The 18,140-nt window shown below is 36.2% G+C and overlaps 1 protein-coding gene across 1 annotated transcript; it reads right to left on the bottom strand.

Moving 5' to 3' along the window:
- Window positions 1-1,423: 1,423 nt before the first annotated feature.
- Window positions 1,424-11,148, bottom strand: LOC101174895 (four and a half LIM domains protein 2-like). Its single transcript, XM_004066514.3, has 6 exons — window positions 11,067-11,148; window positions 8,853-9,044; window positions 7,751-7,925; window positions 7,466-7,635; window positions 5,266-5,452; window positions 1,424-2,796 (listed from the first exon to the last, which is right to left on the bottom strand). The coding sequence occupies exons 2-6, from the start codon at window positions 9,006-9,008 to the stop codon at window positions 2,645-2,647; spliced, it is 840 nt and encodes a 279-aa protein (XP_004066562.1). The 5' UTR covers window positions 9,009-9,044; window positions 11,067-11,148; the 3' UTR covers window positions 1,424-2,644.
- Between the last annotated feature and the right edge of the window lie 6,992 nt (window positions 11,149-18,140).

Raw genomic sequence — 18,140 nt, 5'->3', positions numbered from 1 at the left:
CAAACATGATTTTTAGTTACACATGTGATGTGAACTCACAGATCATACGAATTGCAGAATGTGCATTCAAAATCCCGTTCTCGTTTGTGAATCTCCCCACGTGCGTGAGAGATTTTTCTACGGTGAATATTGAGACTCTTCTGACGGAGCAGGTCAACTAATGTCACCATTGGCTAGTGAAGCTGTCAATCAAACTCATCAGCAAAGCAGACCGGTTCGCTATACCGTTCGCCTGAAAAGATCTTTCCACAAAGAAAAGTGAGTTTCTGCAGCTGTCGGGATGAGAATACATGTTATCAGAGGGATCGTTCTGTCAGTTCTTATTTTCACTAAGCTAAATCTTTAGTGAAAGTTAACATTCACTTATTGTTGTTTGTTGTTCTTTGATGATGTGTTTGAATTCTAAACTTTATTCTAATTCTCTAAATTCAAGGGGTCTTAAACTGACAATAAAAAAATAAAAAACTTTATTTTTAAAGCCATGGACACTGTTGCTGTGTTTCCATTACACATATGCGCAAAACTATCGAAATTCTAGAAATGTCGAAAAAACACAATTTCACAATTACACTGTTTCCATTAAATGATAATTATGTGAATAATCCTAAACAAACTCACACAAAAAGTCATTCAATAACATGGATTTGAACAATACTTACAAAACATATTATAAAATTTCTGAGGCCCGAGCTGGATGCCTCCCCATCATTGCCAGCCAGCTGCCCAGATGCCGGCATAGCAAGAAAATTAGCTTTACCGCCTGACATAGCGAGCTGCTATGCCGGGATATGGTGCAGTGAGTGCTATCACTCCAGCTATGCCGTCGTTGGGCGACTGGCTTGCAGTTTGAGCATGCCAACTGATCCTGCACCAGCTGTCTGTCTGCCATCCGGCCAGGCACCCATGGACCGCACAGCACCATGGGCACTGTGATGGGCTGGCGACCTGTCCAGGGTGTATCCCTCCTTCACCCAACATTCTCTGGCAACCCAGCAGCCCCAGCGGATTAAGAAAATTGATGCAAACTGGCTGCATGTGCAGAGTTATTGGTCATGTTACTCATTTAATTCTAAAAAAGTCTTTCCGTTGTAATTTTGCGAAATATGGGAAGTTTGATACGCCTCCATAACCACCTCCTCCAAGCGCAGAAACCTTTTTTTGATGAATGCAACTTTTTTTTCAAGGTTGCTGCCTAATATTTATAAAAATGGACCAGAAACTTTTTCCTAAATCTTTTATTTTCGAAAAAACCCCAAAAAACAACAAATACAGTCCCCAAAACAAATATTTTGTGCCAAATAACTTTGGCAAAGCAAGGAAAGTTAAGATGTAATTATAAAAAAACTGTTGTATGAGTGGTGAATATAGAGTTGAAGGCCAATAGATAGAACAGACAGATGATGCATGCATACATCCATGTATGTCAAATTTGACTTTATCTCCATAAATGTTCAATTTTAAATTGCATACATTTATTAAGTTTAATGTGGTCCCGCAATGTTACATGTATACTGTTTATTACAAGCATTGAGGAAAGGATCACACAAGGTTCCAAAATGTCATAAAGGAAAAAATGTCTTTAAAGTAATCGTTCTTGTTGGAGAGTAGCCAATTTTCGAACCATTATCTAGTGTGCATTTATAGGGCCTATATCATGAAGATGTAGCTTTTTGAGCTTTTAAGTGAATTACGATGTTCATTCCTCACAAAAAACAACCCAAAAGTGGTATTATGATCCATTCACACATTTCGGAGTAACTCTAAAAACCTGAACACCAGCCCCTCCCAATCCACGAAAACGAACGGGTTCTTACATTGTGAAGTAGATAAGCGAGAAACAGCCCCTACCAGGAAGAATCGGCACTGCCAGCACTGCCCCCAGGCTAACACGCACGCACTTACTTTCTCGGCAGAGCTAGTAGTTATCAACTAAACATGTTTATTTTATATGCACAAACATGCACATCCATCTTTGCAAAAGTTTGGATGTTTGTTTTCATAGGTGGAATGTAGACATGCTGCCGAGGCCGACTGTAAGTTGACGTCATGAAACTACAAGGAGCGAAGGCCGGTGCCTCAGAGATCAAGTCGTCTTTCTTCCAGGTTGGAAAAGAATTGGATAATATTAATATAATAATAATACTAATATTCAATAAAAATGTCCTCTTTTGTGTGCTAAAGGTACTATCTTACATGAATATAGATTACTATAAAAGGCTTAAGAACAGCATGGTATAGGCCCTTTAAGAAAAGCATGATATAGGTCCTTTAGAGCCGAGTCTGTACACACTTTTTCCCCCTGTAAAGTACAATGGACTGCCTTGGTGGTGTTAGAGACATTAAAAAACCAGTACTAGGTAAGATTTTCCTTCTAAGTCTTTCATTAGATATTAATAAAGAGCTAATAATTACAAACATTAGCTGGGTTTTATCAGATAGATTCAAACTGCATTAGATCAAACTACTGATTAATAGAAATCTTGTACCTTGCATCAAAACATCAAGCTTGGCTCCCAGAAAATATATTTGTGTTAAGCCAACTATTTATTTATATCAGTCAATATTGAATAGGATATTATGGCATGCAGGTCATGGAGTGGGATCAATTATGTAGCACATGCAGTTTCTTCTCTTTGCCAAAAACTCAGAGGTCTTTGCCACAGTCGGGGCAGTAGATGTCTTCTTTGGATGTCAGAAACCCTCGTCCAACCAAAGACGCTCCACACTTTTTGCAGTTGAAGCAGTTGTTGTGCCATTGGCGCTCCTCAAATGAGATGTACTTGCTGCCCCCCAGACCTAAAATAAAAACAGAAGACAGAAGTCTTATGATCACATTAATGCAATCAAAACCTGTAATTGATGGTGATTGGAGACGCAGAGGAAAGCACATGATCTCTGAAAAGCTAAATCCACATTAAATATTATTTTTGACGGACTTTAGCTGGATTATGGCTTCAATCCGAGTTGTCACAATTTTACATGTTATGATTTTTAAAAAAAAGTCCTGAAAGAGAGCTTCTTTTTAAATTTTAAATGAAATGTCCTTTCAGTCAATATTTTCTAAATATTCAATGTATTTTTAAAGCTCATATCAACAATAAAAATAAGATTAGGAAGACAAACGTTTAATTGATGTTTGAAACTAAAAACATCTTTTAGAAAGAAAAATTCAAAATTATTTAAAAAATTGATTTTTATTTGAAGAAAACAAACATTAAACTCGTTTTTTTTGTTTTGTTTTTTGCCTTAAACACCTCATTAAATTGGCATACTAAGCATTTCCAATCAAAGATGCTCAGTTTTTTAACACAAGGTAAGCAAACGCCTCGAAAGTTAAACTATTTTGGGCTAATTTGAAAAGTCAAAGAGGAATTCAAAACTGCTTTGATGAATACTGTTTTTAAAATGCTATTTCTAAACTAGTGTTTACTTGTTTTCTGAAGAGAACAGATGCCAATTTTTCTTGTCTAACCAAGAAAAACAGGTTATCTCGATGTGAGTAGCAACCATTGATTGTAGAAGACAACTGGACTTAGTGAGTGTGACATCCTCCATAGAAAATGCCTCACTTCAGGCTCAAGCTAAATGAAGTCCATTCAGTCGCCATTTTAACATGATACGGACATCGCTTGTTGGAGCCAGGGTAGGGAGAAGCCGAAGGGGTAGGGAAGCAAATTGATTGAACATTACTACTGTAATCAATCAGGAGTAAGCTTGTTCGAAGTCTACACCCGTTCCACTGAAAACAGGCTTTGGAGATACTGTCAATCAAATATTCGAGGTGGGGGCCAATGGGTACCCTTTGCTTTTAATGAGGCATCTGATGGGTCAGTTTATAACTTGAACATTTTGTAGGGGTGTAACGAGTCATTTTAACGCGATTCAAGTCGATATTTGTGATTGCTGATTCGATTCCCTTTTGATTTTGGTTCATTTTAAACAATCCGATTTTATCTGATTCACTGACCTAAGATCGATCCAGGAAATCTTTAGCCAAAGCTTTAACCAGTGTGACTCAGAGACAAATACCTCGGTGCTGACCAGTGCATGTGAAGTTTTCCAGAGTCCTTGTATTTCTTGCAAGATAATCAAGTGTAAATCAAATATGTGTTCAAACAGACAAGGAAACAGGAATTTAATTATGACACTTGGTCGTTTTTATGTTAAAGTAAAATGAACCTTTCCAAATGGTATTTTCCAATTTCAATTCGATTATAGATTAATTGTCATGGTTTGAGTTTGTTGTGTCTTGTTTTACGTTTTAGTTCTTGTTCTGTCTTGTTTGGTTCTGTTTCCTGTTTTATTTTGAAAGGTTTCCTGTCTTGTCTTGTTTCTTGAGCTTTACTTCCTTTGGTCCCCATCTGCCCTGATCGTGTTCACCTGTGTCTTGTCTGCCCTGTCTGTATATAAGTCTTGTCTCTGCCTTCCTCCTGTGCTGGTCCATTAACTTCTGGTCGTGTGTTTTACGTCATTCCTGTCTAGCGTCCTCGTTTCATGTCCCTCGCCACGCTACAGTGAGTTTTTGTTTTGTTTTTGTCATCCTGCTCTGCAGCGCCTTTTGTTTGTTGGACATTAAACCCTCTAGTCCTGAACCCGTTGGCCTTCCGTCTCTGCGTCTGGGTCCTACCGGCTCTCGAGCCTCCCCCGCACATGACATTAATCTTAGTTTGAAATCAGTTTTTAATGGTATTAGTCGATTCGATTTTATTATGCCTCAGACAGATTATTGGGACAAATATAAATGTTTGGCTTCCTGGAACCAGCGAATACTTCCTATGTGGAACACAAGGGGGGAGGGATCACTCAGTGCAGTTCTCATATACAGTCAATGATGCCAACAAAAAAAGCTACTCTTCGGTTTTTTAGCTCGTTTGCTATATTAAGTGATTATGGTTAAAAAACATTTTTTATCTAAACAGTAATGTAAAAAAAAGAATTGTGTTGTGCTTGTAAAAGCCATCTATAAACTTAAGTGGCAGAGCATTCACAAACTTTTAGTTTATGTTTACTGTTTCACATTTTAGCAATGTCAAAACAATGTCCGTTCATATTACTTATAATGTAACTTAACAGAGCAAAAATGTCCATAATCTTTTAAAAACAAAATGACACTGGAGCTCTAAACTTTGAAAATATGCTCTAAAATGACAAAAATATTAGTTTTTCTTTAGACCATTAAGAAATAAAAAGCACACATGCATGGGTGTACTCGTCTAGCAGCATCATGCAAATTCTGTAAATCAAACAAAGCCTTTTTTGTTTTACCACTGATTGGTTTGTTGCATGAGATGCATTTCTTTGCAAATAGGCTGCAAAAGCATTCAAGGCAGTAGGCGAAGTCATCCCGAGAAGTGAAGCGCTGTCCAGCCAGCTGTAGCTTGCAACCAGTACAAACGAAGCACTCTTTGTGCCAGGGCTTGTCGTGGTAGCTGATCCCTCCAGTGGTGATGGGCTAAAGGATAACAAAAAGGATTTCAAGTGTCAGAATGAGTAGTTTTTCCCTTATTTTAAGGTTTGTTTTTCTTATATCTTCTTCCTTCAGGGGTCACTACAGCAAGTCACCCAAACAATCAGTTTGACCCAACCCCCTACATTTACCTGGACCTGAAACCAGCACATAGAATCATTGGAAAGTGTCCCTGTGTGGTTGCAATAACTCAAGGCACCTGGTAGTCCAAGGTGGTCTCCCATCCAAAGACAATCTGGTCTTGAGTATGCTTAGCTTCTAACCTTAGACAAGATTGAGTGTGTCCATGGAGCCCTGACCATCCTTAACTTGTAAAATGTAGATTACCTTAAATGTAATCATTTCAACAATAATAGGTCTACAGTTTACACAAATTTTGAAGTAAATTAGGAACAGTGAAATTAGAACAATGTTGTTCGACCTATTTTGAGCCAAGGTACACTTTTTCTTTAACAAAAATCCCATGGCACACCAGCATCCAAGAATGTAAAAAAGGAGAAACTCCATAGTCTGTGTTGTTGTATATTTTAACATTTCATTTTGATTTCTGTAAATTACTTTTGCTTCCTGATATGTTTTTTTACAGAAAATAGAAAAGTTAGGTAATATGAGACATCACTGATTGGATGATGATGTTTTAATATCATCATTTAATCAGCGATGTCCCACAATACCTATTGTTTCCAGTTTTTTATTGTGGTTCATTTTTTAACATTTCATTTTGTTTTCTGGAAATTGCTTTTGTTTTCCAAAATGTTTTTTCGTTTTTGTTTTTTAAGTTTTGGTTTTTGGAATTTTGTCTTAATCTATAAAATTTAATGTTTCATTATCTGTTTTGCTTTTTGCACCATGGTCGAGGTAAATACTCGATGGATGTGGATTAAAAAATGATTATCCACAATGATTATGCACACCCACGACGTGGAAGTCTGAACCATGGTTGCTTCCGCAAAGTGTGTTTTTGATAATTCACACTTTGTTTCCATTATCCCTTACCTGTGCCATGGTCCGGGTGAATACTTGATTCTAATTGGCTGCAGGTGTGAATTAAAAAGTGATCATCTACAGTGATAGTGCACACCTAAAAAGAAGTTACGGTTGCATAGCCGGAGCCCATACCACTTTTCTTTCCTTCAGTGCAAGTTTGATGCGGGTTCTGTAGTTGTTACCTTGTTAACCTTCGAAGTGAGCATTATCAATAATTAAAGGATGCTCAAATCATTATTATTGCACCAATTAAGTCGTCCTTTCTTCCATGACATTTGTTTTATGACGTTAAATGATTTTCAATGTATATTTTTAATTATTAGAGAAGTGCAAAACTTAATCAATACTCCAATGAACATGGTGCTTTGGTGTTTTTTACTTGTTCTAGTAGAATTTTTCTCAAGATTGAGGACGTATATAGAGGAATTCAAGAGTATTAAGTATTTCTTTATTCAAATTATGATGGATCACAAGCAGATGGCATCTGGCTCAAAACTGTATGGCTGGATAGCCCCAATATTGCTTACCGTTTCTTTGCTATGCTATTGCTTGAGGTTGTGATGGTCTGTAAACTAGTGGGAGAGTGTAAACAAAGGAATGATGGGATTTTCACATAGGATTACTTCCACGACAACAATCCCACCCATGACCCAGAGGCGTATTTCTAATAAAGCTGCAGCAAATATGCATAATCATGACTAAAAGACCACTGGGAACGCCAGTACGTCTGTCAGGGGGATTTGTTGCTCCTAACACCAGGAGATGTCTCTGACTACTGGCTGCTTGGCCATCTGTTTTCTGCTCAAACGGTTTAAGATTGTTTAGGATTCGTCCTCCTCATTCACTTCCTTTTAGAACTGCATCATTAGCTTCAATTTAGTAATTTCATCCCTATATAAGCTTGATAAATTAATATCATGAACACATTTGCAGGAATTCTTTTTACTCTGGAAAATAACCGTTGAACGGGAAATATTGCTGCATTTTACACTTTTTTGTTACATTTTTTACCTTCTTGCAGTGAATGCACTGCAGGGCAAACAGTCTCTCATAGCAGGACATGCAGTAGTTATTGTTATCCTTCTTGACAAAGCTTTTGGTGCCAATGGTTTGCTGACAATGGTTGCAAATAAAGCAGTTCTCATGCCAACTGTTGCCTTTGTGCTCCATCTTCTTGGTGCCTGGTTGGTGTATAGATCAGAAAAAAACAATTGTAAGAGAATTTCAAATAAATAATAAAGGGTATACCCTTAACCTGATACAAATAATTGAAAGTCTACAGAGGAAGAAAGAAACCTGGCATTATGGTCTTCAGGCATGCATGGCACTTGGCAGAGTACTCATGGCAGTAGCAGTCGGTGCACATCAGCAGATCACCTTTGGTGGCAAAAGGTCGGTCAACCAGTGATCTGGTGCACTTATTGCAGAGAAAGCAGTCACTGTGCCAGTGACGGCTTTTGTACGAAAGATCCTGCAAGCACAAAGACTTAAATCAAGACATCTGAATATGACCCAAGGAGACTGTTTCGTTGTTTGCTGTAGCAAATTTGCTGCTGAACTTTAAGGGTCAAACTAAAAAGAACTGAAAAATCTGGTACAGTGCAGCAAGTTCCCATCCTATCAGTGTGTTGTCTGGTGTCATCTTTTCCAAAGTGGAAATAGTTGTGCATTTGGCAGAAGTAAAGGTTATGAGTATACCTTAGGAATTTATTTCTTGGCATGTGGGATTGATATTTGGACTATTATGAAAGAGGAATTTGCATTTCTGGTGTAGGGCAGCCATACTCCTTGAGTAAAATAAGTTCCACCTATCTTTGGCCATGGACTTTCCTGCACTTAATAATGTATATGCTATGTTGACAATGTCAGTCAAATATTTGTGCAGTACACTGGTTTAGTGTTAAACTTCACCTATCTCAAAAGGCCCTTTCGATGTTGCAGGGTTATTGCCATTGACTGTATAAGAGAACTGGACTGAGGGAGTGTGATGTCACCCATACAATATGCCTAGCTTCTGGTTCCAACCAAATGAAGTCAATTCAGTAGCCATTTTTCTACAATACAGATTGGAACCAGATGTTGTGAGTCGAGTTCTCCTATACAGTCAATGGTTATTGCTGTTCAACTATTACGAAAAGTACAAGCCCTCCGAAGCTGTTGCACAACATAATTAAACTGTTATTTTGTTCCCATTTTATGTGTTGACCAAGAACTAGTATCAAAGGAAGAAATTAGATTTTCTTCACAGTTTATGAAAAGCTAAACTGTAAACTTTGAGCCCGCTGGTCATTTATTCACAAGTAATAGACAAATTCCAGGTTTAATATACTCTTAAAAGATTGTACTGGTGAATAATTAAATTTTACTAAACGTTGAAAAAGAAGAATCTGGGTTTCACCTTGCTGGTGCAGCTGATGAGCTTCTTACACACTTCACAGCTGTTGGAGTACAGTGCCTCATAGCACGTGATGCAGTGTGGCTGTTCTTCCTTCAGTACATACTTTTGCCCGTACAGGGACTCCTGACACTCAGTGCAGTCATAGCGTTCAGACATTATGAATCAGATGTCTTCACCAGGGCCCCCAGCTTTCTAAAGAGAAACACAAAACTTGTTTAAAATAATAGTAAAATGTATTTTCTCCAAGTGACTGGAAGTAAAATCTCCAAGAAGGCAAGGCAGCACCATGGTCCAATAATCTGTTGAGATCTCATGTTCTCAAGATCTAAGGTCAAGCTTGTTTTTCAGAAATCCCTTTCTCATATGCTGGTAATTTTCTGGTCAGGGAAAGCTGGTAAATAAGAAGCATGGTCATGACAACAGCTTTGGCAGCACTGGTCTGACCTTATAATTAAAGCTATCACATGCAACATTTCATTAACCTCCACAGGACACAAAGTAAATTCCAAAGAAACATAATTCAATACAACACATGCCAAATTAAAGATCAAAGTGTCACAAATACTTCCCATACTCTAAGCCAATTCCCCTTTAACTTAGTAACAACTCTAAAGTCCATTCATTCCTGTCAAAGTAGATTAATTAGTAAAAAAAACAGGTCTAAAGTTACTCTTGTTACCTCTTTACACCACAAAACATAATGACAAATGATCAACAATTTGGAGTGAATTCCAGGGAGTGTGAAGCATCTTTCCCTGGATTTAGCCACTGAAACTATTTAGATAATAATATAATTAGTTTGTATACAAGAGGTACTTTTGTCAGTTGCTCTGAGTAACAACCCTTCATTCATTCACAAACATGTGGAATTGCCATTAATTTGGTCTGAGTTCAAACTTCCATTTTGTGACTAAACTGTGTTGTCAAAAAACACTTTTATATTTCTATAGATTGCCATGAATTTAGTTTTAGGTGTACTGTTTTAAATTGAACATGCAAAATGTCATTTAGCTTTTGTCAGTTAAAAGAATAATGAGCTTGAACTATCCATCAATTTTCTTAACCCGCTATATCCCTTTTCGGGGTCTTGGGGTTGTCGGAGGCCGTCCGTGCAGCCTGGATTTGAACCAGGTTTTTGAGGCAAGAGCACTAACCACTGTGCCAGCATGCAACCTGAACCAAATTCAATAAATCTTCCTTGGTACTTCGCTAGAATAAACTTTGAGTGTCTCTTCTCTACTTTCTAAAAACTCTAAATAGGCACTCCGTTCTCTCTCAATGACATTTAAACACCATCTTTTTTCTCTCTACATTAGTGCTTTACCATTTTTGATATTAATTTCACAAACTACCTAACCTTAGAGCTTTCAAACATCCCACACAAACAAAAAGCCATTTCTATCGTCCTTGAAAAAAGAAAAGCCACTGGATCATAATTTCCATAAACAACAAAAATAATGTTTCTCAAAGCTGCTCTTCAAGATTTGAACCCCTCATATTTTACACATCTCCTTGTTAGGACTCATTGTGTTAGGATACGGACATTTAAGACACTATACAGGGTTAGTAACACAACTTTATAGGTACTTTAGAGGAACCCTAAACATTCATACTCTGCATCACTGCATCTCAGTCAGCTGTTTCCCTCAACATATAGAGCATAGAGCCGTTTTCCCACCACAGCTACCATTTACAAGTACCCCAAATTGACTTTTCAACTGAAAGGCAACTTTGGACCCCAGTGTCCCTCAGGATCCAAAGTTGCCTTTCACTTGATAAGTCCTTGTTTCAGATACTGGGACCAGGTGTCTAACCAATCCGAAGATGCATGGACGACTGTGGTTGAAACAGGACAGTAGCTATAACAGTCGAAATTTGTTTAACGTTCTTTAAACCTTAGATATTTCCTATATCCATCTCCAAAAGCTTTATTAAGTCGGTAAACATTTTTTACAAACTAAACTATAATATTTTTAGCCCTCTGTACTCCTTTGTGCCACGTATTTCAATACCTTGCCTCTTTCGTGCAAAAAAAGTTGATTAAAGAAAAGTAGATTTTCCTCTATACGCAAATTCTGTCCCATTTGAGTTTTTAACCTTTATTTAACCAAATAAATAAAATGAACACCAGTCCTCTTTACATTGACAACCTGGATTTATCAATGTTTTTGGATTGTAGAGTTATGAAGTAAGAAAAATGGTTGAAAGTCTTACCTGAGCTGCGTGCTGTCAGACTGAGACCAGGAGATTCCAGTGCATAATGTAATCCATCGGCTTTATTCAATTTAAGTCAAATGTGACCCAGGGGGTGGAGACGGTGGTATGATCTGTGGGGGCAGTTCCTTTTTAAAATAATCTATCCATTCAGTTTCTAAACCCACTTTAAAAACTTGTTTAAAAAAAACAAAAGAAAATTCGGTGAATGCTTCAAAGGTCAGTGACAAAATATGAATTAATTTTTTTTAGAAACTTAAAAGGAGACTATTTTTTATTGTATTCATCTCCAGTGTTTGACCTTAAATATATCTCCAGACCACAAGACTGCTGTCCCCTGTGCTGCACTTAAGTGATGTTATTATAGTAGCAAGATTCTTCCTGTTATTAAAGTATTTCACGTTTTTGTTGTTCACCTCATGGTACATCCCGTCAGGGATCGTCACAGTGAATCAGCTTTCACTCACTCGCACACTTAGTTTGGCAGAGGTTTTAAAACTGGATTCCCTTCCTGACACAACCCTGTATTTTAACAGGGGACCGGCACAGGGAAACCCAGACTTGACACCTCCTGTAGCTACATAGTATGAAGGGTTTTGCGTAAGGACAGACACTGGATTGAGCTTATTGCCCCCCCTGGGAAGCAAACCCTGGTTTCCCACGCATCAGCCCTACACCCACCCAAACGAGCCATCTAACTGACCTTTTTTCTGTTGTAAAATTTCAAACTCACAAGGTCTTTTTCTTCTTCTAGTTTGAAGTTTTTGTGTTTAGAGTAAATGAAGCTAAGTCAGCTGAAGCCAATTTTTTTTAAACAAGTAAGTCATTATTCATTCACTTGAACTCTATGACGATGCCGTTTGGTTTCCTCAGTACTAAAAACAGACTTTTACAATTCTTTGAAAAATTAAATAAAGACTTGTTGTTAGCTTAGTACGTTGAACTACTAGGATAGCAAGTGTAAACACCAGTTACATTGTAAAAGTGTGAATTTTTTGTGTTGCATTAGAATTGGTACTAATATTCCTAAACTTATGACAAAATGCTATATTTGTTTAGAGCCATGACCTTCGTAGACTCATTAATTTCAATACTAGGTGGGCCTAAAACATTGAGGTCACAGTATTATCTATTTTGAAAAAAAAATCCCCCTTTTCCATCACAGGTTTATTTGAAGCTCAAAGAGATAGTTGATCCCCAAGCTTTGGAAGGAAGTCAGTTTAGGGTGAAATGTTCCAAATCTAATAAGGTGATCAGATGACAACACTGCAAGTCCCACTCTGACAAACATGTCTGTATATCCAAGTTTCTCTTGCTTTTCAGTTTCCAAGCACTAATTTGTATCCAATCAGTAGATTACTCCATCTAACATTTAAAAGGCTGTCTTAACTAAAAAAAAAGTTTAATATGGTTTAGTTTAGTTTCTTTGAAATTGTACATTTTGTCATGTAGCCTGCTGGCTGCTTTGAAATCAACACGTTTTATCCATCTGTCCACTTTCCTCCAGTGTTTAATCAGGAAATGGGACACAGTGGTAGCAGTTCCAGCAAGAATCTTCAGATCTCCCTTTACCCATGTCACCTCCAGTTCTTCCAAAAAGATAGCAAAGTGTTCCAAGGCCATCTAAGAGAGCTGTTAGAGTTAGCTAGATACACCAACCACCTTCATTTTTTGGTTCTTTATGTGGAGATGGATCTAGTCCACATGGTCCCTTCTAGCTTTGTTCAATCAGATAGCTATCTGTTTGAATAGACATAAGCATATGGCTATAAGAGCACAAATACCTTATGGCTATAGGAGAGTAAAGATGTGGAGATTGCCTGGTAAGTTTAACCCCTTCACAGCAACCTTTTTTTACAATTAAATAAAAAAAATCTTCATTGTTTTTTCCAATCCAAGGTGAAGTTAAATTAAGAGGAGTAATGGATTAAGTGGTATATTGCGAGTCAGCAGCACACAGCGTGAAGGGATTAAAGCTTTGTTTTCTAACTAAGCTTTATTTTCACCCAAAAGATACAGGGTCACAACTCTTTGATATTTTGGTTATTCTCGTGCTTTATCCTTCTCTCAGCTTCAATAGGCACCTAGGAGGATATGAAAAAAGTGATTCATTGCCAATCCACCTTTTTCCACTTGGAACCAAGGCTGTAACCTTGGGGGTCCTGATTCTTATCCAGGTTTAATTATCAGCACCGTGAACATCAAAATACACATTTTTGTCATGTTATTTTAAGTAAATTTACAGACCTTTCCAACAAAGGTCTGCAACTTTTGTTATCAGCTAAAGTAAAAGCACAAGAACAATCACATATTCTTTAGCTAAATAAAAATCAAGAATGAGAAAACATGTTTAAAGTTTTAATTGTGTTAACTGCCATCTTGAGTCCAATACTTTTATTTTAAAAAAAACTGTACCTAAACTATGGAAGTGTATTGCATTCAATAAAAAGGGGGTAATCTTATTTCTAATTTTTTGTGTATTAAAAAAAACACACAGGAGTTTTTCGTTGAAATTTTTTAAGATTTTCATTCTAACATTTTTAATAACTACAAAGCAAAGAATTACAAACAAGCTGGGCACTAACCTCCCCTGCTCATGAAAACTATGGGATATTCTTCCTACTTAATTTAAATCCACAAACATTACAGAGCAAAACATTAGCTAAGAATCAAATATTGATCAGTATGAACAAACTATTTGTTTTTTGTTTGTGAGTTAATGCCAAGACAACGTTGGGCACAAAGCAGTGAAGTCCGTGGGTGACCTGGTGGATGCTCATGTTGTGAGTGTGGTCGACCTTGTGGCACACAGTCTGTTTTTCCAAGACATTTTTTCAAATGATTTTTGATTTTTTTTTTTTTTTTGTAACACATATTTTTCTAACTTTGAAATATATTTTTCTCAGTTTTTCGAGAGAACTTTTTATGTTTTTCTAAACGTTTTTTGGCCTCTTTGACATAAGGTTTTTTGTTTTTCTATATAATTTTGTTCTGTTTTTTTCCATCTAATTTTTCTTATTTTTCACTCAAATTAGTTTTTTTGGACTACAACAGTTGTAGCTCTAAAGGAGAAGATAAGAAGAAGATGATACGTCTACAACTTGCACTACTTGCATTACAAACATGCTGGTTCACTTTAAGAGAGTTTTTTTTAACAATAATAAGTGTTTGTGATGTTTTTGAGATTAAATACAGTGAGTTACTGAGAAATTGCTATAGTCTGTCTGGGATGTTTTTGTGTACTTTATTGACAATCCCCGCCTGCCTTTGCAGCTTCACATGGATCAACGTGAAGACAAAACCTCATAGCTCAGAACAGGCGGATCCTTTTTATCAAATGATCCCGATAGTTTCACCACAAACAAAAATAACAGTTAATAACACATAAACTAAACAGTTACGTATCATATCTACGGCCTGGACACATTGTGGCTTTTATTTTTTTTCAAAAGAATTAGAACAAAGATCACCTGTTTTGTTTTTTGTTTTGTTTTATTGATTTCAACATTGAAATGTTTGATTCAAGACAAAAAAGTAATCACAAATTTTTGTATAATCTAAACAAGTTTAAGTTTGCAAACATGATAAGTTGTATTCCAACAAAGCTGTGTTGAATTTTAAATTTTGTTTGTTCAAAGCCCACAAAGCTCAATAGCATCGCATTCCAAATAAAGCACATTAAGTTACCATGCTAAATACAACAAAGTGTAATGAAATAAAAAGTAAGTTAGAATTTTACCTATGTTGGAGCAGCATTCCAAATAAATGCTTTCTAATAGAATAATTAATAGAAACACCACATATTCAACATTGAAGATGTTGAATTTACTGCATTATTATGGTCTACAAGCATTTGTAAAATAATCTTTTGGGATTAAATCTACAAATCTTTGTTATGGTGAATCTAATCAAAATGATTGTGGCCAAATGTGTTGGGAAAAACCTTTCAGCTGGCTTTAAATCGTTTTCACATGGCACCCATACCAAGATGATGATGGAACTTACCTTATTTATTTAATGAAATCATGTTTGTTACTTTAAAAGTTTGCCTCAACCAATAAAACAGGTATTTAATTTTGCGAAATAAACAAAAGAAGCGTGGCAAATAAAAAAAATGCAAAAGGAAATTAGGAAATGTACTTGTGTCCATTGACTGTGTTAGAAAACTGGACTAAGTGACCCCACCCCCGTTGAGTTCCAAATAGGAAGTACCTGCTGGCTCCAAGAAACCAAAATCCCACAGACTTCTGTAGAGAAATAAACAGCTATTACTTGGGCATTGTATTTGTCAGAAAAACCATTTTTGCTCTTATACCATTTTTAAAATGTTCTTGCTAATTCTTAAAAAAAAAAAAACTTCTTAATTGCAAGTTATTGCAAGTTATAAACAGATCTCTCAGTAAAAGCATGAGCTGCCCGCTGGCCCCCACCTCGAATGTTTGATTGACAGAGGAAGAGGTCAAACTTCAAACAAGCTTACTCCTGATTGGCAACAGTAGTTGCCATAGTAACGTTGATTCAGACCAATTCGGACCAATCATTGTTGTATGGCTCCAACATGGCGATGTCCGCATAGCAAAAAAAGGCAACTGAATTGGTTTTATTTCGCTGGAGCCAGAGGTAAGGCATTTTTTATTGACCATGTTGATGACAGTAGTTGCCATAGAAATGGCGCAATCACTGGTTACTAACCGCATCTGGCTCTGAAAGGCCAATGTCATTTTGTTGAAGCTGGAAGTAAGCCTTATTCATGGGTGACATCACAGGTACTCAGTCAAGTTCCATTATGGTCCAGAGACACTAACTTGGTAGCCATAGTCTCTAAAATAAATTATAGTCAATATATATTATATATATCGACTATAATTTATTTGCAAAGAATTTGAGTAGAAAAATTGCCAGACAATGTTCTAAAGTTAACAAACCTGCAGTTCACATCAAATCACATCAAATCACATTCAAAAAGAAAAAAAACATTTGAATTCATGAAGGCAGGGAGCCTCCACTGCAACAGTTGTTTCTTTAAAAAGATAAAAAGGGCTTGAGTCTGCTCAGTTAGAATAATGAGACACAGACCTCCTGACAAACATCTGACTCCAGCAAGCTTAGTTAGAGTATATTAACTTAATTATCAGTCAGTTTCCATAATTACATTCCTTCCTCTCTAAGCAACTTTACAGACGAAGGGAATGTCACTCACACAAGAGAGACTGTGTTATATAGATGTATGATGAACACGAGGAACACAAATAAACAGTCACAAGATGACTACAAGTGGAAACGATGACTGTAAAAACAAACTGAGTATCAAATCATAAATTGTAAAAACAAAAAACAATAAACATTAACAGGTGTTATTATCTTTTTTTCTGAGAATGCAAATAGATAATAGCTCAACATAATTTATATTTTCTTGACAAACTTAAAACCTAATCACGATTCCTCCTATGACTTGCCATTAAGCCATGGCAGCACCAGGCCAGTATTTTCCAAGGGCAATGTAGCATTAACTTTGACATCTTTTCTGGAACAACTTCAACCTCATAATCAGAACACCTTTCCTAGAAAACTATTATTTTTATTTGATGCCAATGGTCTAGGGCAGTGCAAGTCATTTTAAGTTACTTAGAATTCGCTTGTCTTTCCAAGTCTTACAAGGGCTTAGTAAGTGTCAGACTGATAGCTACACTAAAAAAAATGCTATCTGAATTACTAACAAATTATTTGGGCAAATATTCTTTAAATTGATTACATTAAAGACAAATTTTCAGGAAGGTGTGCTACGTCAGAAAATAAAAAAAACTAATAGCAATTAATCTAAAAAAGCATAGTCAGTAAAGCACAATGATGGTAGTGTTATGGTATTGGGTAGTGGTTATACATGATTTAAAACTACATTTTAATGCAAAAAGACAAAAAATGAGAAAGAATGAACAACAATTAATGTTTGACTCGATTGTTGCAACTGCCAACAAAAAATGGAAATTTGCTTTTTTCATATAAATCTAAGCAGATTTTTAGTAAATTCTCTTTGGAAGAACACATATATAAAAAGGACTTTGTTTTTCATTCTTCTGTGACCTTAAAACATAATTTCTGGAGCTAATAAAGCTAACTGCAGTCCCTCAGACGTTTTAGCCCATTAGATGAAAAACATGGCAACAAATTAAAACAAGATTGAAGACAGAGCTTTCTCAAGAAAACATCAAGCAGGTATGAACAAATATGTTAAAGAAGGTGTTCAATTCAGAGTGAAGCTCGTAGTCAGACTAGAGTAGAGAGATTTAATAGAACAAATGTGTCCTTAAACTCTAACTTGATATGATCAGCTGACCTGCTCAGCCTAAGCATCATATGTTCTTCATTTTCAACTTAAGTCCTTTCTCAGAGATTTACTGTTCGAACTAAATCCAATAAAAAATATGAAATTGGGTTACACTGAAAATGCAGATTTATTATATTATTTCTATCTGGGAGCCAAATTCTTTAAGGGATTTCACATAATATTTTATTGTCTGCTTAAAACAGCATTTGAGAGATATGAACACAGATGACTATCGTCTGTTTTCTTGAAGCATTCCTCAGGATCACAATAATGTAATTTAAATAAGTGTTGGAAGAACCATTTAATTGCTTTAAGGTTAAAATGAGAATCTAATGTAAAAATAAAAATCAAAGACTAAAAGCAGTCTCAACTGAATCAGCAATAAACAACTAGAGTTCACAAGTCAGAGACTTTAAAGATATTTCCATTTTTATCTCCTGAAGATGTCAAACAAAAGTTCAACATACAGTAGAACTGTGCCCAAAAGGTCACAACTTTGCAAATTTATCTTTTTTTAGGTAAAAACAATTTGATAGTTATTATAGATTCATAAATATATAAAAGGAATATCAACATCTTAAATGGTTAAACGACCTTTTTTATTTATTTATTTATTTATTTTTAACTTGTCCTGTCCAACAGCTGGGCAAACAGATGAGAGCTGAGGGCCTCTTGGGCCTCATTTTACTTTAACAACAGGGGTTAGAAATCTTCTGACAAACCAGAGGTATGTCTGAATAAACCCCTTT

The sequence above is a fragment of the Oryzias latipes genome, chromosome 2 (genome assembly GCF_002234675.1).
Source record: "Oryzias latipes chromosome 2, ASM223467v1".
NCBI lineage: Eukaryota > Metazoa > Chordata > Actinopteri > Beloniformes > Adrianichthyidae > Oryzias > Oryzias latipes.
Note: the sequence above shows the minus strand (reverse complement) of the source record. Positions and strands in the feature narration are given on the sequence as shown.

Bases quoted from the DNA above. Each gene is read 5' to 3' on its own strand.
- LOC101174895 (XM_004066514.3), bottom strand. From the start codon at position 9,008: ATGTCTGAACGCTATGACTGCACTGAGTGTCAGGAGTCCCTGTACGGG. The intron at 7,926-8,852 runs GTGAAACCCAGA...TTGTGCTTGCAG, and splicing joins TCATCAGCTGCACCAGCAAG to GATCTTTCGTACAAAAGCCG. The intron at 2,797-5,265 runs GTAAAACAAAAA...TTTTTATTTTAG, and splicing joins ATGCAACAAACCAATCAGTG to GTCTGGGGGGCAGCAAGTAC.